General features: G+C 39.5%; 1 protein-coding gene across 3 annotated transcripts in view; it reads left to right on the forward strand.

Annotated features, from left to right (window-relative positions):
- Nucleotides 1-17,743, forward strand: part of mllt3 (MLLT3 super elongation complex subunit) — a 41,758-nt gene extending 24,015 nt beyond the window's left edge. For all 3 annotated transcript variants that reach the window (XM_061912464.1, XM_061912463.1, XM_061912465.1), the window contains exons 6-13: nt 1,429-1,557; nt 8,036-8,584; nt 11,579-11,648; nt 14,033-14,171; nt 15,904-16,000; nt 16,228-16,296; nt 16,379-16,450; nt 16,533-17,743. In XM_061912464.1, coding sequence (XP_061768448.1) covers nt 1,429-1,557; nt 8,036-8,584; nt 11,579-11,648; nt 14,033-14,171; nt 15,904-16,000; nt 16,228-16,296; nt 16,379-16,450; nt 16,533-16,664 — 1,257 coding nt within the window. In that variant the 3' untranslated portion in view covers nt 16,665-17,743. The remainder of the gene's footprint in view (nt 1-1,428; nt 1,558-8,035; nt 8,585-11,578; nt 11,649-14,032; nt 14,172-15,903; nt 16,001-16,227; nt 16,297-16,378; nt 16,451-16,532) is intronic.
- The last annotated feature ends 7,204 nt before the right edge of the window (nt 17,744-24,947 follow it).

The raw sequence follows: 24,947 nt of genomic DNA on the forward strand, positions 1-24,947 counted from the left end.
TACATATATATATATATGTGTGTGTGTGTGTGTGTGTGTGTGTGTGTGTGTGTGTGTGTGTGTGTGTGTGTGTGTGTGTGTGTGTGTGTGTGTGTGTGTGTGTGTGTGTGTGTGTGTGTGTATCTATATGTATGTATGTATGTATTATTCTATGGTGTTTTCAAAGTGTTAGTATATTACTGAAATTATTCTTATGGGGAACCTTTTCGGTTTACGAACCATGTTCAAGAATAAATTAGGTATGTAAATTGAGGTTCCTCTGCTTATACACGCTGTAATTGTATATGTAATTTTGTAATCAGCACATTCATAATAGCATGTATATTTACAGATTTTGATCATTTTAATCTTACGGCAGCGTATTGATTTCACGCATCACAAAGTTGGCTTGTCGTTGCAACAATAACTACTAGTAATCATGGCACACATCACTTACTGTTCAATGTCTGTTGCCGCTGAAATGCGTACTGTTAGGATGTTGATTTATTCCCGTTTAAGATGAAGAATGACTCATAATCATTGCGAAGAAAGAAAGTGGGTGGAACCAAGTGTTTTCGGATTAGCTGTCAAAGTGTACCAATTTCTCGGTTTATGTCCACATCATTTTACTATCAAGGGGAGACACAGGATTTATAATCTAGTGTTAACTTTCACGAGCTCAGGTGGGAAAGCAGCTCATGATGTCATTACAGCAGCACAAGGTAGTGACCTTTCTTCATCAAAGCGCCGCTAAAACAGGTCTGTAACGTTCACCCTTATAATAACATTATTGCTCATACTTTATTAATATTCAGGTCATTAAATGTAAAAGGAGTATTGTTGCTGCTTTAGGGATGTTTTACTGAGTTTTATGGTCTGAAGAGACGCAATGACTTCATGACTTGTATTTACGTTTATTCACGAGTTAGAATGCATTAAAAAAGAAAGACATATGTGTTCTTGCTCTCATGATTAATGATAGGCAAAAATCCCCAAAAATGTGAAGTACCTCTTTAAGCACGACACGTCGCAAATCGAGGTAGCCCTGAAACTAACAACTATATTAATAGTTGACTAATCAATTGTTTTAAGGATTAGTCACCTCATCAGATTATGAAGTATACACCTATTCGGTGGCTTTAATTTTCTCGTTGAATTTTAAAGTCAGTTTTTAAGCATGTGCAAACTACAATTCAAACAATAAAATTACTAATTTAAAAGGACAGTTTTTATCCATCATACTTGGGTTCCAATTATTATTAAAGCTAAGTTTTGCACAACTCTCTCTTAGTTGTTAGCTGGCTGGTTAACAAGCTACCTAACTTACCAAGGAGTCTCCATGCAATTTTTAAAGACAACGTCAACGAATCGTTGCACCTCAAAACCGAGGACTTCTTGTAAAAGAAAAGGTAGCGTAGCTCATTGTGTTTTGTGGCTGTCCTTCTGCAGGTGATGGTCATGCAGGAAGGCTCAACATCCTTGTTTGGGAACCACATGAAGCTCCCTATGCTTCCTAATACCTCCTTGATGTCTCCTTTCCCCGATTCCCGGAAGAGCAAAAGCTCCCTTGGGTCAAAGGTAAGTTACAGACAAAAAAGAAAATGTGAATGCAAGAATGTTTGGAACACATGCCAACATTTAGTCAATAGTCTGCTATTGAAAAGTTAACGGCAATTTTGTATGCATATTATTTAAGGATGCACAATAATATTGGCAGCTGTTAATTACTGACCTATAATGGCAATTATGATGTCACATCGTTAGTTTTGATAATGAAAAGTCAACCGATAAAATGAGCCGAAAAAGATCTCTGCTGTGGCCTTGCTCCTCAACCCTTCCCCTCTCTACTGTATGGTCGCATATTTGTGATGTAGTGATACTACGCACGCTGCCTGTTATGTACTGATAAAAGAATCATGGTGCGGCAGGCACCAGTCTGGGTTTTCTTTACCATGTCAGTAGAACACATTTCACTCGCTGTTTGCAAAACTTGTGCAGAAATTCCACCAGTAGGGAAAAAGACGAGCTTCAACGCAATCATCACAATCAACTAATCAGTCATATTTTATTTAAATGTTCAAACTGATAAACTATTTTTTTTTGCAAATAATCATTAACTTTAGAATTTGATGCCAGCAACATGTTACAAAGAAGTTGGGAGAGGTGGCAATAAATACTGATAAAGTTGAGGAATGCTAATCAAACACTTTTTTTGGAACATCCCAGAGGTGTGTAGGCTAATTGGGAACATGTGTGTGCCATGATTGGGTATAAAAACAGCTTCCCAAAAAATGCTCAGTCTTTCACAAGAAAGGATGGGGTGAGGTACACCTCTTTGTCCACAACTGCGTGAGCAAATAGTCAAACAGTTTAAGAACAACATTTCTCAAAGTGCAATTGCAAGAAATTTAGGGATTTCAAAATCAACGGTCCATAATATCATCAAAAAGTTCAGAGAATCTGGAGAAATCCCTCCACGTAAGCGGCCTGGCCGGAAACCAACAGTGAATGACCGTGACCTTCGATCCCTCAGACGGCACTGTATCAAAAACCGACATCAATCTCTAAAGGATATCACCACATGGGCTCAGGAGCACTTCAGAAAACCACTGTCACTAAATACAGTTCGTCGCTACATCAGTAAGTTAAAGCTCTACTATGCATAGCGAAACCCATTTATCAACAACATCCAGAAACGCCGCCGGCTTTTCTGGGCCCGAGATCATGTAAGATGGACTGATGCAAAGTCGAAAAGTGTTCTGTGGTCTGACGAGTCCACATTTCAAATTGTTTTTGGAAATATTCGACATTGTGTCATCCGGACCAAAGGGGAAGCGAACCATCCAGACTGTTATCGACGCAAAGTTCAAAAGCCAGCATCTGTGATGGTATGGAGGTGCATTAGTGCCCATGGCATGGGTAACTTACACATCTGTGAAGGCACCATTAATGCTGAAAGGTACATACAGGTTTTGGAACAACATATGCTGCCTTCCAAGCGCCGTCTTTTTCATGGACGCCCCTGCTTATTTCAGCAGGACAATGCCAAGCCACATTTAGCACGTGTTACAACAGTGTGGCTTTGTAAAAATAGAGTGCGGGTACTTTCCTGGCCCACCTGCAGTCCAGACCTGTTTCCCATCAAAAATGTGTGGTGCATTATAAAGCGTGAAATACGACAGTTGAGACACCGGACTGTTGAACGACTGAAGCTCTACATAAAACAAGATTGGGAAAGAATTACACTTTCAAAGCTTCAACAATTAGTTTCCTCAGTTCCCTAACGTTTATTGAGTGTTGTTAAAAGAAAAGGTGATGTAACACAGTGGTGATGATGCCCTTTCCAAACTACTTTGGCACGTGTTACAGCCATGAAATTCTAAGTTAATTATTATTTGCAAAAAAAAATAAAGTTTGAGTTTGAACATCATATATCTTGTCTTTGTAGTGCATTCAATTGAATATAGGTTGAAAAGGATTTGCAAATCATTGTATTCTGTTTTTATTTACATCTAACACAATTTTCCAACTCATATGGAAACGGGGTTTGTATGTATACATATGTAAATATATGTGTATATATGTATGTTAATGTATATATCTTTATATGTATATATATATTTATGTATGTATGTATGTATATATGTATGTGTGTATATATATGTACAGTGGGGCAAAAAAGTATTTAGTCAGCCACAGATTGTGCAAGTTCTCCCACTTAAAATGGTGACAGGGGTCTGTAATTTTCATCATAGGTACACTTCAACTGTGAGACAGAATGTGAAAAAAAATCCAAGAATTCACATTGTAGGATTTTAAAAAATGTATTTGTAAATTATGGTGAAAAATAAGTATTTGTTCAACCATTCAAAGCTCTCACTGATGGAAGGCCAGGCCAGTCTGAAGTTTGCCATAGAGCACATGGATGATACAGCAGAGGATTGGGAGAATGTCATGTGGTCAGATGAAACCAAATTAGAACTTTTTGGTATAAACTCAACTCGTCGTGTTTGGAGGAAGAAGATTACTGAGTGCATCCCAAAAACACCATACCTACTGTGAAGCATGGGGGTGGAAACATCATGCTTTTCTGCTAAGGGGACAGGATGACTGATACGTGTTAAGGAAAGAATGAATGGGGCCATGTATCGTGAGATTTTTAGCCAAAACCGCCTTCCATCTGTGAAAGCTTTGAAGATGAAACGTGGCTAGGTCTTTCAGCATGACGATGATTCCAAACACACCGCCCGGGAAACGAAGGAGTGGCTCCGTAAGAAGCAATTTGAAAGTCCTGGAGTGGACTAACCAGTCTCCAGACCTCAACCCAATAGAAAATCTCTGGAGGGAGTTGAAAGTCTGTGTTGCTCGGCGACAGCCCCAAAACATCACTGCTCTCGAGAATATCTGCAAAGAGGAATGGGCCAAAATACCAGCTACTGTGTGTGCAAACCTGGTAAAGACCTATAGTAATCATTTGACCTCTGTTATTGCCAACAAAGGTTATATTACAAAGTCCGCTTATTTCCTTTTGGGGTCGCGGGGGGCGCTGGCGCCTATCTCAGCTACAATCGGGCGTAAGGCGGGGTACACCCTGGACAAGTCACCACCTCATCGCAGGGCCAACACAGATAGACAACATTCACACTCACATTTACACACTAGGGCCAATTTAGTGTTGCCAATCAACCTATCCCCAGGTGCATGTCTTTGGAGGTGGGAGGAAGCCGGAGTACCCGGAGGGAACCCACGCATTCACGGGGAGAACATGCAAACTCCACACAGAAAGATCCCGAGCCTGGATTTGAACCCAGGACTGCAGGAACTTCGTATTGTGAGGCAGACGCACTAACCCCTCTGCCACCATTAAGCCCTATATTACAAAGTATTGAGTTAAATTTTTGTTATTGACCAAATACTTATTTTCCACCATCATTTACAAATAAATTCTTTAAAATTCCTACAATGTTAATTCCTGGATTTTTTTTATTCACATTCTGTCTCTCACAGTTGAAGTGTACCTATGATGAAAATTACAGACCTCTGTCATCATTTTAAGAGGGACAACTTGCACAATCGGTGGCTGACTAAATACTTTTTTGCCCCACTGTATATATAATGTGTATATATATATATATATATATATATATATATATATATATATATATATATATATATGCATATGCCTGATGCCGTGTCACTTTTTACAGTCTGTAGTTTGAGTGCATTCATGTGACAGCCAGGTAAAATGGAGTCAAACATCACCAGTGTTCACGTTAGATTGGTAAAACATTCCTGAAGGAATCAAAAAAGTACTATCTATCTATCTATCTATCTATCTATCTATCTGACAGGGCCTGCGAGAGGAAGAAGTCTCTCTAACGAGCCTAAAGTGTTACGTCAGCAGTAATTAGTGGATTATACATTAATATAATGATATAAATACATGCAGCGATTGGAATAAAACTTAATGCAACGTAGCAAAAGTAGCCTTTTTTCTTAAAAAAAAAAGTAAAAAGTATGTTGCATCAAAACTATTCTGACAAATACTAATAGTGATACCAGCAGTTTACTTATTGTTCTTGAATTTAAAGATTACTTGCTTAAGTTGTCGTGCTGACACGTTTGACAAAAATGCGCTTCTTTTATTGTCATCATTCAATGTTAATAGCAGTACGGTCACTTTAGGTCTCTCGCAAAGCACTAAAACATTTTTTTTTATGTCAGGCCGGCGGCGGGTGGGGGGGGTTTAGTTTTACTACTGTGGCGGAGCATGCTTGAGTTTAGAATGAACTGGCAGCTTTACTTCCTCAGGGTCCTCAGGTCACCAGCAGATAGGCCAAATAAAAGCCTCTTGATCGTGTTTAGGAGGTGTGACAGCCCATCGTCTAGACTACTTTAATTGCTTTACGGCATTGATGAAATATTTGCAGGATGACCACCCGCGCATGGTAAATAATAATCCAGTTCCTTTTTCCTTCATGTTGAGACTGTACATACTGAGAACCACCACTGCCCAGAGCTATTATAAATTAAAAAAGACAGCCAAGCATTCTTGCAGCTGTAAAATCGCCATTTATGTGGCCACTATTTTGCTACACATTTTCAAATAAATCTCTGCCAACTAATCATTTTTCAACTACAAACGTTTGAGGTATAAGTTTACTCATTTAGTTTATCTTAATCAAATAGGTTAACTTAGCATGAGGTTGTTGTTAAAATGGGACTGTAATGTTAGCACTGTAGCTCAAAGAAGAATGTGTACCTTTTCATATTTTAACTGATATGGTCAATTGCCGATATCTGGGAATCAATACTGGTACTTAATAGTACCAATTTTTGGTACTGGTATTTGTGCTAATACTTCTTAATTGCTTGATAATAAACTCTATTTACTTTTAAAAGTGAGCTGATTATGGTAACTGTGCTGACCCACTTTGACTTCTTGTTTTCTTACATTTCTGAGTCTCATTTGCAAGTATTATACATAGTGCAACTTTGATTTACGAACTGAATTGCTTCCTAAACATGGTCCGTAAATTGAAACGTTAATATAGTTAAGCAGTTTCCCAAAAGAAACAATGTGTCGAGGCTACAACCATTTACAAGTCCCTATTTAAATAATATAATGCACACTTTAAAGACACTATAATGTGTGTATATATATATATATATATATATATATATATATATATATATATATATATATATATATATATATATAAATGATAAATAGGTTGTACTTGTATAGCGCTTTTCTACCTTCAAGGTACTCAAAGCGCTTTGACATTACTTCCACATTTACCCATTCACACACACATTCACACACTGATGGAGGGAGCTGCCATGCAAGGCGCCATCCAGCACCCATCAGGAGCAAGGGTGAAGTGTCTTGCTCAGGACACAACGGACGTGACGAGGTTGGTACTAGGTGGGATTTGAACCAGGGACCCTCGGGTTGCGCACGGCCACTCTCCCCACTGTGCCACGCCGTCCCAAATTATATATATATATATATATATATATATATTCACATATATATATATATATATATCAAACAAGGGGGTAATAGCTCAACAACTGAGTGTTTTAATCCCACTTCCTGTGCAGTACAGTGCACAGGAAGTGGGGTTATCAAAATGGCAGCTTCAAAGACTTTCAACAGCACACAAAATGAATAAGTGAAGCGTTGCGTACACCAAGACACGGTTCGCACACAGAAGCATAATTGGCGCCATCTAAATTTTCGTAAACAGAAAGGTTAGCATATGTAGGGGTTTGTAAATCAAGGTGCCTCTATAGGAGACTTTGCATGCAATTGCAGTTCCAAGACGTTAGATTGCAGTTGTGTATAGGGTAGGTTTGTTGACTAGCCAGGAAGTAGCCTTTGCCACAAAGCTGAATTTACCAGTCAAGTTTGTGTACATACTGCAAGTATTGTACTTATTACACTTCAGCTGTTTGATTTTAACGTGCATCTTAGTTGTAGTTTTTCTTACCAAATTTGGAGGTGTTGAAATCGCCATGTAATATCACTAATGCTAATAGGATGTATATGGCAAAGCCAATGCAAATTAGCATGAAGCTAGCACATTTTGGAAAAAGGTATGCCTTACTTTACGCTCGAGTGTCTTCTATCAGGTATACTTGCTTTGTTGATATGGAATGTAATGCATTATTACCTAGTGGCAGTTTGACTTAGTCCGCTTTGAATGCTGCTTGTGTGATTATTTCCTGTGTGACATGATGTCACAAGCAACAAAGGACACGAAATATGGCACCATTTGATTTCACATGAATCAATACCCGGTTGCACAGACGAATTTCGGTCGGTGCCTCTTACTGTGCTAAATTTGGAACCCATCCCTGCTCACATACAGTAGATATGGTAATGTCACAAATGTTTGTGTCCTCCTCTCCCACTCCTTAATTTTATGTTATTGTATGTGATATGATGCAACTATTATATGGAAAAGTTCAGAGTCAAACTATGTTTTTTCTTGGAAGCTAATCTATTCTGTTATAGAAGTGTCTTTCATTGGTGTGCTTTATTACACAGGACATCTCAAAAGGAAGTGGCGGTACACTCTTGACCACGGCCACAACCACCACCAGCACCACCAACAACAGCAGCAGCTTCTCCAAACTCCACAAGCCCTGCAAGGACCACAAAGACAAGCCTGCGAAAGAATTGAAAGAAACCAAAAGTGCCTTGAGAGACTCTTCCCTGGAGTCCAGCAAAGCCCCTAAAGAGCCTTCCAAAAAACCCAAAGAGAACCAGCCACTTAGAGATATCAATCCTAAAATGGGATTTAAGGAGCCGAAGTCTATGTCCAATCACGGCTCAGGGCCCAACAAGCGTCTGTCTGCTCCTGATGCGGACAATCGCGTCACCAAAAAGAGCAAAAAAGGATTTGCGGATTCGTCTGTGAAGCAGATGGATGCTCAACATGCCGATAAAAAACTGCTGAAGGAGCGATCACAAATGCAGAGTAGTAAATTGCATCCAGAGGGCGAACAAGTGGACCACAGGAAACTGTCAACACTTCCCCCCTTCCACGAAGTGGTGGACCACAATGACTCTGACATGGAGTCCGCCAAGTCAGATGTGAGTTGCTATCAAACATGTTCGTTTAGTCACATTTAAGCTTGAAGAGAACTTTGCTGTAGAAAAGGGAGTTGGTGTGAAAATAGATCCTATTCTTCTTCAAGGGGGGGAGGGTTTGTTTATGGTCACTTGTTGCGTGGTGTTGCAGGGCTATAAAACCAAACGCCTAACGGGGAGGAAATCTGCTTTAATAGCGGTCTGCTTGACTCCAGGGGTCTACTTCGATGAATCACTAGAAAGGGTGCGCATCAATAAAAACAGGAAATAAGACTTCTTTTTTTTTTAACTCCAATCCGACATTAGGTTGCTGTTTTTTTGCAGGGGGTGGGGGGTTCTGATAAAAAGGTCTTTATCCACAGACATTCTGCCGAGGGGCTGTGTTAAGGCCAAATAGTAGAAAGATTTATGGTTTTACAACACCTGAGGAAAAGGGGGAATCACAGCAGTGATTAGCAATAGAATAGCAGGTTCCTCTTTTAATCCGTCAAGCAGTTTACTCTCTGCTCTTTCCTTTCGTCCACTTACATGAAGCTCTTTGTTTTGTATTAGCTGTGCTGAACTGCCTTTAAAGATGGCCTTTGCAGCAAAATGGGCTCGGACTGGGTTGTAAAGCGGGCTGAGGAGGGGGTTGACAAGCGCCAGGTGTTTGATTCTCTCCAGACTAGCAACCCTGGTGGCCGCAAAGAGCTGCCCCTCATTTGTCATGGGACCACTTGTTTGATCTGGGTTGTTTTCCACTGCTCACTGGGCCGGAAACTGCAGAATAGAAGTGGAAATGTGGCGGATTAGGAGAACGTTCCGCTCTTGCGGGAGCCACCAAGGGCTAATAATGTGCATTTGAAGCTGAAAGAGTGAAGCAATGACGGCAAGATTCAATCTGCTTGCACGAACAATGACAAATGTCTATTTTAAAGGCATTCATACATTATGAAATTAAACCTTTCCTATATGCGGAGAGGGGGAAGACACAATGGAAAGTATTTTATTTACATTAGGGTTGCACGATTCTGAAAAAAATGGGAATCACAGTTTTTTAGCTAACAGTTGAGATATGTGAAGTGAAGTGAATTATATTTATATAGCGCTTTTCTCGAGTGACTCAAAGCGCTTTACATAGTGAAACCCAATATCTAAGTTACATTTAAACCAGTGTGGGTGGCACTGGGAGCAGGTGGGTAAAGTGTCTTGCCCAAGGACACAACGGCAGTGACTAGGATGGCGGAAGCGGGAATCGAACCCGCAACCCTCAAGTTGCTGGTACGGCCACTCTACCAACCGAGCTATGCCGCCCCTTGGATATCAATTGTCTGTGATTATTTATTTCTTTCAAACACACACCAGGCCCGCTCCAAGATAAATTGGAACTCCAAGGAAAATTTAATTTAGAGACCCTACTCCCACTTCCCCATTTCAAAATGTTAAATGTTATTTTTTTATGTAAAATGTTTTATTCTTTTTCAATGAAACAATTTAATTTGATGCATTTTTATGTACTAAAATACATTATTTTAAATAAATTGTTCAATAGTTTTATTGTGCAAAATAACAATTTTAACATCATTAAAACATAAATTGATAATATAAACTAATGTTGGTACGGGGATTCAAACCCAGTACCTCTGCCTTATTTTGAAACAAGGACTAATAATAAGCGGCTGAGAATGTTTACGATAAAAAAATTATATAAAGTGGCCGACAATCATTGACATTTTCATGCGCTTCTTTCTTAACGCAAAACGGGACCCGTGGGAATTGTGGGGCCCGATGCACGGAGCGTGTTCTGCCTATAGGGTGTGGCTCCCCGAACACACACACCTAAGAAATCTAATTTTTTTTAAATGATCAATTATTTTTATTGTTATTGTCATTAATAATATTATTAGGCGCTTAGTTGTGTTGTTCTGTTTTAAAGAAACTTATATTTTATGCAAATTATTTGATTGACAAAGTAATAGATCGAGTAAAAAATATTGTGCAATCACTCACCTCACATTACATTTATGCACGTAATAAAGTTTGAGCTATGCCAGGGCAAGTTGGCTCCACTGACCTGGCTGACGAAGGTCGTAGTGGGGGCGAGGTGTGTGAGGAGGACGTGTCAGCCGCCATGTTAAAGACAATGGGTGTATTTTTGAAATAAAATAAACCTTTTGACCAAATAAAACAATACAAAGGTCCTGGGTTCGATCCCCATGGCTCGGGGTCTTTTTGTGTAGTTTGCATGTTCTTCCCGTGACTGGGTGGATTCCTTCCACGTACTCTGGCTTCTTCCCACCTCCAAAGACATGCACCTGGGGATAGGTTGATTGGCAACACTAACTTGGCCCTAGTGTGTGAATGTGAGTGTGAATATTGTCTGTCATCTATGTTGGCCCTGCGATGAGGCGGAGACTTGTCAAGGGTGTACCCCGCCTACCACCGGAATGCAGCTAGAATAGATTCCAGCAGCCCCCGCAACCCCAAAAAGGGACAAGTGGTAGAAAATGAATGGATGGAAAGTAATTTGTTTGGATATTAGATTGCATGTTAATGTGAATCAAGATTGCAATTAAACTAAAAACTAATTTGCATGTCAAACTACAACTAAGACTGATTGTCTTTGAAGAGGGCTCTATTGTGGCTTTAGGTAAGATGAAACAAAAGCCCAAAAAAGCAATGGCGGTAAGATTTGTGATAGTCTGTCCATGCCGTCCCGTAAACCAACAGACCAGCTATGTGTTGCTGGTGGCAGGAGGCAACAGGTCGTCCAGACACTCTGCCTTTTATGTTCAGTTCTCTTTTCCGAAAAACAACTGTATTTTTGTCCAGTTGATGTCTCAAGATGAACGTGATTTAACTGTTGTTGTACACCGCTTAGCTTTTAATGACCACTAAAAAGCAGATGCTAATGTTTACAAAAGGACCAACAAAGCAAACATGTCATCATTTAAAAGCCGCACACTATGATAACAGACGTGCTTTTATTTATCGCTATTTTTCTCTCCCCCATGCAAGTCCGAACAGCCCAGTCCAGTCAGCTCCAGTTCCAGTTCAGGCTTTGGTCCCACACACCACAGACGCCAAGGTAATGGGTAACTACTTCTTACAACATTTAGTACAATGCAGGAACGCCAAGTAAATTGTGGTTGGCAGTGTGCATTCTACATAAAAACAGTAAATGCAAAGTACACCACTTACTACAATCTTCTTTTATATAAACTTATGGACCCAATGTTTGTAATTTGTCTCTGGATGCAGTAATGGACATAATCATCAGAAAAAGTTGGCTATGCAACCACGCACACAGGTAAACGTTTTTGCAGGGAAGCCCTCACATGCATGGAGGATTATTTTTTTCCAGCTCCTCTTTATAGCATGAAAACTTATTCATATAATTATTTCAGCTGTGCATTACGGATAAGTCCATGTGCACACAATATTTTTAAGAGCTTCTTATTCACACGCAAACATAAGTTTTTATACTTAAAATCTCTGGCTTCAGTGTTTGTGTGTGGACGGGTGAATCTTCCCTTTTTGGTTTGTCATAAGAAATGTATGAGTTGTAACTCAAGTTCTCCCGTCCAAAGGCAAAACCTAGTAACTCACTTCTAGCTGATTTTGAGAAGACAAAGGAAAACCAATCTATCTTGATGCTGTCTTACAAAGATCTACAAAGTCATCAAACGTATAGATGTTTTCTTGAGCTTTCATTTTCTTGCAGATTGAGCCATGGATTGAATCTGCTCTCATGAACGTGTGCCCTTTCTCCAGATATTTTATTACAATCTCGGGTGGGCCCCATTCTGCATCCAGTTTTTATTTTATCTGCCCAAAAGAGTATGCAAGGGGAAGAATCAAGAACAATACATTTAATGAAGGTGCTTGCAACGTCCTGGGCCAATCTTCCAAATATCCCCTCGTGCCATAATATCACATAATCAGGTTGACCGTCGGTCCCCATTCGTGCAAATGTCTCATTAAAGACAATAAGGCGACTGACAAAGAAACTCCGATTGGTCCCTTGAGATACTAGGTTTTTCTGTTGTATCTACGCGGTAATGTGGTAGTTGCTAGGTCCTGCCATGCGCGTAACAGCTTACTTACGGAACAAATTACAATATCGCATACACTAATGTAAATTCAGCATATCACCTAGGAACTCCAAAATTATTATCAGCTCAGTTTTGACAAAAATTGAGATACTGGGTTTTGCCTTTGGACGGGAGAGTTGTAATCCTTTAATTTGACTTAATAACAGACAATGAAGTTATTAACTTATGAGTGTTGGTTTCATTTTGTGCAACGGCAGATGCATGTGCGCCTTTTAACATGCTCAAGGGAGTAGATAAAACATTCATGTTTCCTCTGTTTCATGTATGTCTGCGCTAATTGTAAAGACAATGTACACGTCATTGTAATACAAGTCTGTAGTGATGATTAGAGGTGTTATAATGCCAACAAGACATTTTCTAAATTAACAAAATTTTGTGCAGATAGTTTGTTTTAAAACAGAAACAGGGGAAATGTATGTTATTAGATATCTGATTTAGTGTAGAACAGTGACATGCAATGAATAACAAAAAAAAGAGAATAAATCATCACTAGTAGTTAAAAAAAACAAAAACTTTTTTTAAAGATACAATTTTTAAACTGTGTGTGTAAAAGTAAACCTCCTTACTGTCTTACACCAAAATTCCACCGATTGTTGCGGTTGCAGAGCCGATAAGTTCCCACTCTAGTCAATGTTAATACTGGTTGCTCATTAGGATGATACTATATTCAACAAGAAAATGAGAGAATAAATCACCACTATGGGTTAAAAATGTTTTTCGTCAAAAACAGTACTCCTTCCCTTTTTAAAAAAAAAAATTAAAAACCTTGCTCTATTACCTCAGATTCCACCTACTGTGTTTGCATTGGGGCTGCACTACGGCTGCAGAGCCGATAAGATTCCACCCTAATCAATTTGTCATCTTCTACCGCGTTGCTTGTCTAGTCCGTCCAATTTCCATTGTTCAGAAGTGCTCCGGAGAAAATCTGCAAGAATTCTATTTCTACCAAATGCCACAGCACGGCCGCCTCAATTTTGCACATGTGGGGTGGAACAGGAAGTACAACCCATAAACAAAATAAATATGGTTAATTTTCTGCCTTAGCTGCCTCACCTATCCACCTCGTGACATTGCCTGAAACATGTGCAACCTTAGAAACATCAAATAATCTATTCAAAAAGCCCACAAATGGTAAGGAGTCATTTTAATTGCAAATGGATGGGTAGATATACAATATATTTCTGTTTTGAGTCTTTTCAAGTGGTTAGTTAATCTATACTGCTGTACAATGACTACTCTAAACTATATCATGTTCAATTTCTCAAGTATTTTCCTCTGGAAACATGTGAGGGGTGCACTCATTTTTCTTAGATAGTGTATCTTTAAAGTGTCATATGGTTTGTGTGTTATTGGACAGTGCTGGGTCCGCTGCAGTCGGTGATGCAGGATCTGCACTCGGACGACGACGACAACGATACTGAGGACGACGACGACCTCGACTTGGATTCAGACGCAGAGCGGCCAGCGCACACCCACCTCACACACCACCAACGCAGGTATGCTCATTCATAAAAATGTGTTCGTATTATAGTGTTGGCAAGATTTGATTAAATAAATTATTTGCAATAAAGTATGTAATATTGGGGTCATTTGTAAAGTTATAGTAATTTTAACTATATAGGCAAGTAATTAACTGTGATCAAACCTGAAAAATCGAAAGTGTGATTAATTAATTTAAAAAATAATAATTTGACATTGCTATTATGTAATGGTCCATCCATCCATCCATTTTTTACCGCTCGTCCCTTTTGGGGTCGCAGTGCTGCAGCCTATCTCAGCTGCATTCAGGCGGAAGGCGTGGTACACCCTGGACAAGTCGGATATGATTAAATTATGGAATAGATTAGGCAAATAAGTCAAACACTGTACTAATATGATTCCATTTTATCAAACTGTTCAAATAGTGTGTGTTTACAAAGTATCATGATAAACATTTTGAACTTACTAAAATAAGGTAAACTTATTCATCTCATTATGTGAATTACAACTTTGTTTATTTTTTGTAGAATTGTTTTGTTTATCAAGTAAATTGTGCACAAATTGAGAATAGGAAATGAATAAATGTGTTAGTAATAGCTATGTAATGGAAAATGGGTAGGATTAAATGTAAAGTGAAATAAATTATATTTATCCATCCATCCATTTTCTACCACTTGTCCCTTTTGGGGTTGCGGGGGGTGCTGGAGCCTATCTCAGCTGCAATCGGGCGGAAGGTGGCGTTCACCCTGGACAAGTCGCCACTTCATCACAGGGCCAACACAGATAGACGGACAACATTCACATTCACACTCACATTCACACACTGGGGCCAATTTAGTGTTGCCAATCAACCTATCCCCAGGTGCATGTCTTTGGAAGTGGGAGGAAGCCGGAGTACCCGGAGAGAACCCACGCAGTCACGGGGAGAACATGCAAACTCCACACAGAAAGATCCCGGGCCCGGGATTGAACTCAGGACTATTCAGGACCTTTGTATTGTGAGGCACATGCACTAACCTATATACCACTGTGCTGTCCCGAATTATATTTATATAGCACGTTTTCTCTAGTGACTCAAAGCGCTTACATAGTGAAACCCAATATCTATAAGTTACAATTAAACAAGTGTGGGTGGCACTGGGAGCAGGTGGGTAAAGTGTCTTGCCCCAAGGACACAACGGCAGTGACTAGGATGGTGGAAGCAGGGGATCAAACCTGTAACCCTGAAGTTGCTGGCACGGCCACTCAACCAACCGAGCTATATAGCTCTGCTTCTTCTTATTCTTTTTCGGACATGTTGAAAAGGGAAACTGGAAATTTTGATGTATCATGCATGTTGTAATTATATGCATGTTCAAAATAATCTTAAACTATAAACCCTAGTTGTTCATTAATGTTGCAAAATCTGTATTTTCTATTTTTAATTCACATACATTTGCTCATTAGAATTTTTTTTTTTTCAAATCCTTTTCCTTGTTTTCTTTCCTTCATCACTACATAAACTATCTATTGCTACAAATTCTCTATTCTGATTTTTTTTTTTTTTAATGCTGACTCTTAAGCACAGGAAGTGAACAAGCTTTTATTTGACAAAATGTAAGCAAATGAAATAGGTAAACGCCATGGTGATGGAGAAAGGTTTAGGATTAGATCAACTCTGCTTTTTCATGTTGAATTTTACAAATGTAACGGTGTGATGTTCCTCGATGTAACTTGTTCGGCATGTCCATTCTCTGACTACCTTCTCAGGGTCAGTTTGAGCGACGGCAGCGAGAGTGACAGCTCCACCCCCTCACCGCCTTCACGTACTGACGCCCCAGGCTTACTTAAGACTACGAATAACCAGGTAATGTCTAAGTCTAAGTGGACCCCGACTTAAACAAATTGAAAAACTTATTCGGGTGTTACCATTTAGTGGTCAATTGTACGGAATATGTACTGTACTGTGCAATCTACTAATAAAAGTATCAATCAATCAATCAATAAGTAATAGCTCCCATATGTTACATATTTTTAGATGGCACGTTTACATCAATACTGTTCTGTTCAAAGTCCTTTTTTTTTTGCCGTCAGATACTGGAGGTGAAGAGTCCCAAAAGGCACAGCAAACAGGACAAAACCAAAAACGTAGATTGTGACAAGGTATGCGGGGTTCCTGGGATGCCGCAGTGTGTTATCGGGCGGCAAATATATGAGCGATTGTGTGTTTGTGTGTGTTGTGCAGGCGTACCTTGATGAGTTGGTGGCACTGCACAAAAGGCTGATGACCCTAAGAGAAGGTCACATCCTGCAACAGGTAAACTTCTACCAGTATCACAATCACTCTTCAAGCAGAAATGTCCTCTTTGCTGAGTCAGTTGTCGCCTCTGTTTTACCAGATCGTCAACCTCATCGAAGAGACCGGCCACTTCCACATCACAAACACGACTTTTGACTTTGACCTGTGCTCATTGGACAGAAGCACAGTAAGGAAACTCCAGAGTTACCTGGAAACTTCCGGACTGTCCTGAAGTCCTTTTTCGTATGGCGGCAGCTTGAACGTGTGATTTTTTTTTTTTTTGTTCTGGTTTTTCTTTCGGAGAATAACTAAACATTGGATGATATGCAAAGAGCCTCGCTGTGGTTGGTGGGCTGGATCCAGTTGAGTTATGGGATGAGCCCCGGCGCTGATCAGATCACCTGCAAAGCCTTGAAACCTTCTAAAACACATGGGGGACCTTTTTGCTCTTAATGAATGTGCAGATGGTTGCCATGTATGCGTCTTCAGTTGTTGTCCAGTTTGACACATGCATGGTCAACATTGCCTTACAACGTTGTACTATAATGTCTTATTTATTGAATTTGTGTGTGTGTGTGCGTGCGTGCGTGTGTGTACGCATGTGTGTGTTACAAGTAGCAAAAAAACGACTTTGTTGAAGCACTTCACAGCAAGCACAGGTTATGTTTGCGTGACAGTTACTTTGACCCTCTGTCGGTCACTGACTTGAAATCATGACGATGGGATCTCGTACGAATCCTGTGTACATGTTTACAACAATCAAAAGCTACTTGTTAATGTGTGACTTAAATAGTATACATATTATATATGCAAAGCAGCTGCCCCCTGCCGACATCCTGTGAGGCCCAGCTGAGGTGTTCGGTGACTGAAGTGAAAGTGAAACAGAAGCACATTTTTTGGGACCAAATCCTGGAAGGATGTGCTGCCCAGTGGGGTCATAGTTTTTTGTCGCATTGTCTTTTTTTTGGTCTTCGCCAATAGAACATGCCAAACGTACTAGTGTTTAATGCACAAAAACCGCTGCAAAAATTTCTGCAAGTTTGGAGGAAAACAAGCAGTCAGTGAACGTCGGCTAAAGACCAACTGTTACGGGTGTGCGAATAAAATGTTATTTATTTTGTGTCAACATTTCCAAGGACAATTACATTTTTGTTTTTAACGTGTGATTTGTAATGTCTGAGATGTTCAGGATGACTAATGGGCCTTTCCAAAAAAAAAAAACTAAAAGGGTTTACGTACGTCCTTGTCCTATGGTATCTTATGTATTTTGAGCACATACAATAAACTCTGTATGATGTACAAATGAGACAATCACCTTGTGGATGTTGTCTTTTTTTAATGTATTTTTCTCAGGCTTAAGATTATCTTGCAGTCGTGAGGGCGGAGCAAGACTGCAGAGCCAATCACAACACTCTCTCTGCCTGTGTGCGTGCGTGCATGCGTGTGTTTGTGAGGGGGATGTTCTTTGAAGTAATAAACCTACCACAGATGACATGGTCCCAGCTGTGAAAACTCTGAGCATACGGAAGAGGTGTTCAAAGTATGGTTCACAGCTTTTCTTATTTTTCATTAGGCCTTGTCATATCCTGAAAATGTTATTTTTTTTATTGTTTATATATTACACTAATTTCCTTTGTCACCTTAACACATAAGTGCATGTTTTTCTTAAATATCCTAGCGTATCTTGACCTAAATTAGATTAGTTTTACCATTTTCAGCAGGGATATGCAACTGTTTTCGGGGCTACATTTTTCAGGCTGGGGGGCCGGATGTCTTCCTTCGCTATTATTTTTATTTTGAGAACCAGGTCTTAACTCATTCTCTTTCTATGCCACATCAATGTGGAATGCACTCCCAACAGGTGTAAAAGTAATGGCATCTCTATCCTCCTTCAAAACCGCTCTAAAACAACACCTAGAGGCAACTTCAACCCTTTACTAATACCCTCCTCCATTCACTTCCCATCTACTTGGATTGTAAATAACCTAATGTATATAATCAAATGTATTTCTGATGTATATACTTGTTCTTATGCTATCTGAACTCACTATGTTCTCTGCTCGCTGTACATATCCTAAGTCACACCTACACTGTTTCAATGTCCATTTCTCTGTTGATGCAATTGTTGATGACTGAAGTACTGATATCGACTAAAGCTCCTCATATCACCCCCCGGATTGTAAATAATGTAAATAATTCAATGTATATACTCTGATGATTAACTTGTGTGATGACTGTATTATGCTGATAGTATATATTTGTACCATGAATTGATTAACGTGGACCCCAACTTAAACAAGTTGAAAAACGTATTCGAGTGTTACCATTTAGTGGTCAATTGTACGGAATATGTACTGAACTGTGCAATCTACTAATAAAAGTTTCAATCAATCAATCAATCCGTATTGTATATTTTTGGTCTATTTCGTTTGTCAGGGATCCACATTTTTGAAAAACTAATTATAGCCATGTTTTGCAAAATACAAGTTACCACTGCAGCTAAATTGAGGCTTTTAGAATTTTTTTCAGATTTTTATACTATTTAACCCTTAAATTTAAATGGATTTATTCTTTCCACCGCAATTCTCAGCAAAGATCATACCCAATACGTCTGCCTTACAAAAGCGGGACAACGCTGTGCACCACTTTCAAAACTTAATTATTTATAGTTACTTGTTACTTCACCGATAAAGTAATTGAATAACTAACATAATTGCGCTTTAATAAATTTAATGATTTACTTACGAAAGTAAATAATGCTATGCTTAAAAAAACAACTTTATATATGTGGTCTATGCAGTTTCATGAAAACAGAGTGTGTGTATGTGCCTTTAAAAGGGGGTCCCTGTTGCCAAGTGACATGTAACATCAGCAAGCGCGCACTCTGAGCAACATTTTAGCGCTGCGGGGTTTGATAGCTTAGCAGTGGAAATTTGCCAGCAGTGACGGCAGTTCTGTTGAACCTTTTCACTGGATTGTATTAGTGCGAGTTAACGAAGAGATTGAATGTGCTTCGATGGCTTAAGTCCCCTTGTCCATAAAGTTAAAGTATCAATGACTGTCACAAACACACTAGGTGTGGTGAAATGTGTCCTCTGCATTTGACCCATCCCCTTGATCACCCCCTGGGAAGTAAGGGGAGCATTGGGCAGCAGCCGTACCGCACCCGGGAATCTATTATGGTGATTTAACCCCCAATTCCAACACTTAATGCTGAGTGCCAAGCAGGGAGGCAATGGGTCCCTTTTTTTTTTTAATAGTCTTTGGTATGACTCGGCCGGGGTTTGAACTCACAACCTACTGATCTCAGGACGGACACTCTAACCACTAGGCCACTGAGTAGGTAAACAGGGTATTGTAGGATTGCAAACTTGTCACTTGATTCATTGCTGTGTTGTAAGTTATTACCTCGTAGTGGTAGTAGGACTGTGTGCGTGTGTGCGTGCGTGTCCGTGTCCGTGTGTGTATACTTAGCCTGCATGTTGTTTGCTGTGTGATATTGCCTCTTCCTATTTAACATAACAAGTTTATTTTAGTGTGCTGCTGGTTGTTGCTTTCATTCGTAAAAAGTACAAAGTTCATCAAACACATTGTAATGTAGGTAAAAGTCAATAATAAAATTAGTTAGTAACTTCGTTATTATGTAACGCTGTTTTTCCTGACACTGACCTATACAAACGGTGATTCTGTTTGACCGGGGGTGGCCTGATGCTGTTTTTTAGATTTAGAACAGTGATTCTCAAACGGGCATATGTACAACTAGTGGCATGCCAAAGAATCGCTTGATTAAAGTGCATTGTTTTATGTTCTCATATTCAACACAGTACTACTGTTCAAACTTTTTTTCCAAGATGGCGCTGCTGTAGTGGCTGCTGGTGGCAGGAGGTCTGTGGTCTTAGGTCCTCCTTTTGTGTTCCTGATATTTCCCTCTTATTTTCATGTGTTTTTGGGGGGGGTTTTGCCTTTTGGTTCGGGACCCTTTGGGACTGTGCAACAAGGGGTGTCACTTTTGGGACTTCTGGATCTGCCTCCCGGGAGCCTTTTGGCCATGGAGACCAGCTGCTGGTTCTCTGCCACACCACTGTCCATTTGGAGAGACTGGAGGAGATGCAGATGAATAGAAAGGGCTGCGGAGCTGGCGCTGAGCACCGGGACAGACAAGCTTCACAGTGTCTTAGCTGAATGAGCAGGTATCGGACACCTTGGTATCCATAGACGCATCCTCGTTCATCCCTGCAGACCAGACACTGGCCAAGAGTTAGTGGGCGGACGAGAGTGGAGTCAGCTCTCTTGGTTGCTTTGTTGGGTCTGCTCCTGTCTCTGGCCATGCACCCCCCCCCACTTCAACGGACAATGGCGTGGAACACCGCAGAGGCCACCACAGTGTATATGTTTTTAATTTTTTTAATTTATTTATATTTTTGTAGGCCCTGCGATGAGGTGGCGAATTGTCCAGGGTGTACGCCACCTTCGACCCGATTGTAGCTGAGATAGGCGCCAGCGCCCCCCGCCACCCCAAAAGGGAATAAGCGGTAGAAAATGGATGGATGGATATACCTTTGTAGCTGTATGTAGAAGTGGCGGGTTGCATCAGCTCTGCTCTTTTAATGTCCTTTGTGTTCTTTGATGTTTCCCTCTTACACACGTTTATGTGTGGTATGGCTATGAGGCTTGGTTTTCCCTTGGCCTCAGTCTGGATCCCTCTCCAGGAGCCCAGGTTTAGAGGGAATACTGTTTTCCTCATCCTCCTCCCCAGCATTTACCTGTTTCTCAACTTTTTTGTAAGAGGCAGACACGTCAGCGATCCTGTTCTGTCTCCCTCTAATGTTTGTCTGCTCTTGAATGGGATTTTGCTGAAAATCTTAATTTCCCCTCTGGGATTATTAAAGTATTTCTCATTTTGATTCTGATTCTAAAACTGTGCGTAATGCCTACTACGCTACTGTATCTTAATGTTTGTCCTTATGGTGGTTCCTGGAGAGCCACGTTTTTTCAGTTCAAATACTTGGTAAAAAAAAGTTTGAGAACCACTGCTTCAGGAGGTTAGAATGTCAAAGCAAGGCTCTGCTAAAGTGTTTGCAATGGTCAATGTTCCGCTGTACAACAGGTTCACCCTAGTCTGTTATTTCCTTTAATTTACGGAAAATCTTAAAGTCCCTCCCACGTTTTGCGCTAAACTCAGGGGCCAATGTGATGTCTTTCATGAGCCGGATTTGCCTGCTGGGGCACCAGTTTAATTGCCCTGACGTACAGTTCTTATGGTTTTTGCTGGAAAAAGTTTGGATTCTCTGGCATACAGTGACGTCACGTTCCGACTGAAGGTGTGACAATGTGGTTTTAACCTCATTTGGATCGTTTTTATCCTCGGTCAAAATGAGTGACAGAAGAATCGCTGGAAGTGTTTGCTGAGAAGAGATCGGACTACTGTCTACATGCATGCCCAGGGGTCAATATGTGCTCCTTTTATTGTGAGACTATATTTAGGCCTGCTGCAAATCCTTTATTTGTCCTAATGTATTTGGGTTCCAGCCCCCTATGCCTCCCAATCATAGGTTGGTTCAATTACACTGGAGAAAGTGAAAGGCTCATTGATTCATTTAGTCGTAAGAGGAGGCGGTGGGGAGACCTCTGATCCAGAGTCCTGTCTAGTAGGGATAGGTGGATTGATCCAAATATTGATATTGTGGCAATATAAAAGATGTACAGTTGGTGTCAGAACACATCGTTATTCTTCACTGGCCAACAACGAACTGCTGAACAGGAATCGCAAATGGCACATATAACAACACCCCCCAGCTGATGTTGAGACTTAGGTCCGGGTGTCCGCCACAACATTGTTTAGTTTAGTTTATTGAGGATCAGTGGAGACTTGTCTTCCTGGGGTCCAGTCAAAAAACATCACACAATCACAAAACAAAAGATTACAATGCAGTACAACATGATCAATAATCTAAAAAAAATTATACAAAAATAGAAAAAAAACAAAAAAACAATAACTTGGAGTTTACATAATAATGTTCATACCAGATCTATAAAAGAGAAATATAAAAATAGATGTATGTTTTGCAAAATTAAAACAATATACACATTAGTGTACCAAAGACAAACAATATTCTAAGTGACGAAAAAGTAACACAATAAAATATGACAAAGTACATAAAAAATCAAGATAATATTAATGTAAAAACAATAACCAGAAACAAGAATGAATGTAAGCAAAAAAGAAGTCAAAAGAAGGTAAATGATCCAGTCATAACATTGTCAAAAGATTGATATTTTTCTACACTTCTGAATTTTTATTTTCATAAATATCATTGTTTTGTTGTTTCTTTTAAATATACCGTAATTATTTACAAAAGAGTGGAGTTTAAACGTTTTTTTTCGTGTGTGTGTGGGTTTTTTTTTTTGCAGTTTAGTACTGCTGCTTTTTCCCACATTCCGAAACCAGACTAGTTAGCTTGGTATATGAGTGTGAATAGTTGCTTGCCATGCACTCTTTTATTGTTGTAACGTGTGAATGCTTGTTTGTCATTAAAAAAACAAGAGTAGGATTATTGATTCACTGCTAAAATTTGAGTAATATGTAATGTGTGTAAGAGGGAAACACAAAGAACACAAAGGACATTAAGGACATTAAAAAAGCAAAGCTGATGCAACCAGCCCCTTCTACATACAGCTACAAAATGTTTTATAATCCCCTCTGTAATGGAAAAGTTGGTCGCTGGTGTCAAAAAAGTTAAGAACACCTGACTTAAACAATGAATTCGGTTTGGCCAATGTAATTGTGCTGTTCACATCAAATGAACAATATATCAAAGATCATATTGATTTATTATATCTATATGTGCCCTGTGATTGGCTAACAACCTGCCCAGCTCTTTTTATTTATTTTTTATAAATCAATCCAACAAAATAATACACAACTATACCATAATAATACAATCCCAATCCCAAAACCAAACCTGACCCAGCTGACCCAGCAAAATCCAGAATAGCAATAAACAGAGCAATTAAGAGGTCACACAAACATGTCACAAAACAATCCAAAAGCATTCAAACAAAAATGAATATTAGCAAGAACAGTATCAATATTAATGACAATTCCAACATAGCAGTGATTAGAAATCCCTCAATGACATTATCATTACAGCAATTTATATTAAAAAAAGAAAACATTAAAAAAAAATAACAATAATGTCACAGTGGCTTACACTTGCATCCCATAAGCTTGACAATGCATTGTGTCCAATATTTTCCACAAAAGTAAAAAGAGTCATATTTTTGGTTCATTTAATAGTTAAAACAAATTTAAATAATGGATCCCATATTCCAATATATGACTCATTATTATCTAAACTAAATGCAGTTTTTTCTACGGATATCATTTCCATAGCTTGTGTGTACCAGGTCAGTATAAGTGGGATTATCGACATTTTTCTTTAAATTTACACAGAAGACAATAATTTTCAAAGAACTATATCAATGTGCAATGTCTCATGCAGCATTTTAAGTGGGGTTACCAATTGTTTATTTTACTCGTTTGTTTTACGTTGGGTCGAGGGGGAGGAGTTGCAGCCCCGCTTTATCATACACCTCTTGCTTGGTATACTTGCTCCCCCCGGTATATACTAGTTGCTTGCCTAACAGAATGGCTATAGTGACATCCAGTGGACACATTTAGAACAGCAGTTTCTTTCATTTAAAAATGCAGGTCAACTTTACCCTTGGCAAACTTACCGGATCAGGTTCAATTCGGCCCACGGCCCGCATGTTTTACATCCCGCCTTAGACGGAGGAGGGCTGTGGGTGGCAAACGATTTGAATGACAGTCTATTGCTTGCATTCTGTCACGTGACTTCTTCCCTGAAGTGAAAAAAACTGCTCGTCAACCAAGCCAATGTGGCTGTTGTGCAGCAAGCAGCGCGCAAGCTATCTGAGTAAGCTAGGGACCTAGATATTCCTGCAAAAATCAGATACGAGCAAAAGATTCTAATTATGCAATGGAATAGATCCCTATAAAATCAATCATTCAATACAAGTTTATTTATACAGACCTTAACCACAAGTGTCTCAAAGGGGCGCACATGTCACAACGCGATCTTCGGCTCAGATCCCACATCAGGGAAAAAAAAACCCTCAACCCAATGGGATTACAATGAGAAACCTGATACTTAATACTTTATCAATAAAAGATTTGTCGAGCAATATTGAGTATTATACGTTGGTTACGTTCTCAGACGTATTGAACTATCTTGTGCTCCAGACGTCATTCTACATGACAAAACAGATGAAAACTTGAAAAAGTATGGAGGCCTACATCTTGTTTGGATAAATATTCATCATTTTTGTTGCAACAATACCCAAAGACTGATACCCGTGACTGCACATCCATTTAAATAACTGACAATTACTGAATCATCACCATATTTGATTTTTGTCCTGTTGTCATGAATTCTGACATATTTATGTACAAAATAAACTAACAGGGAGACATAGAAGTACCTTTCTTGACAAA

The sequence above is a fragment of the Nerophis ophidion genome, linkage group LG10 (assembly GCF_033978795.1).
Source record: "Nerophis ophidion isolate RoL-2023_Sa linkage group LG10, RoL_Noph_v1.0, whole genome shotgun sequence".
NCBI classification, from domain to species: Eukaryota; Metazoa; Chordata; class Actinopteri; order Syngnathiformes; family Syngnathidae; genus Nerophis; species Nerophis ophidion.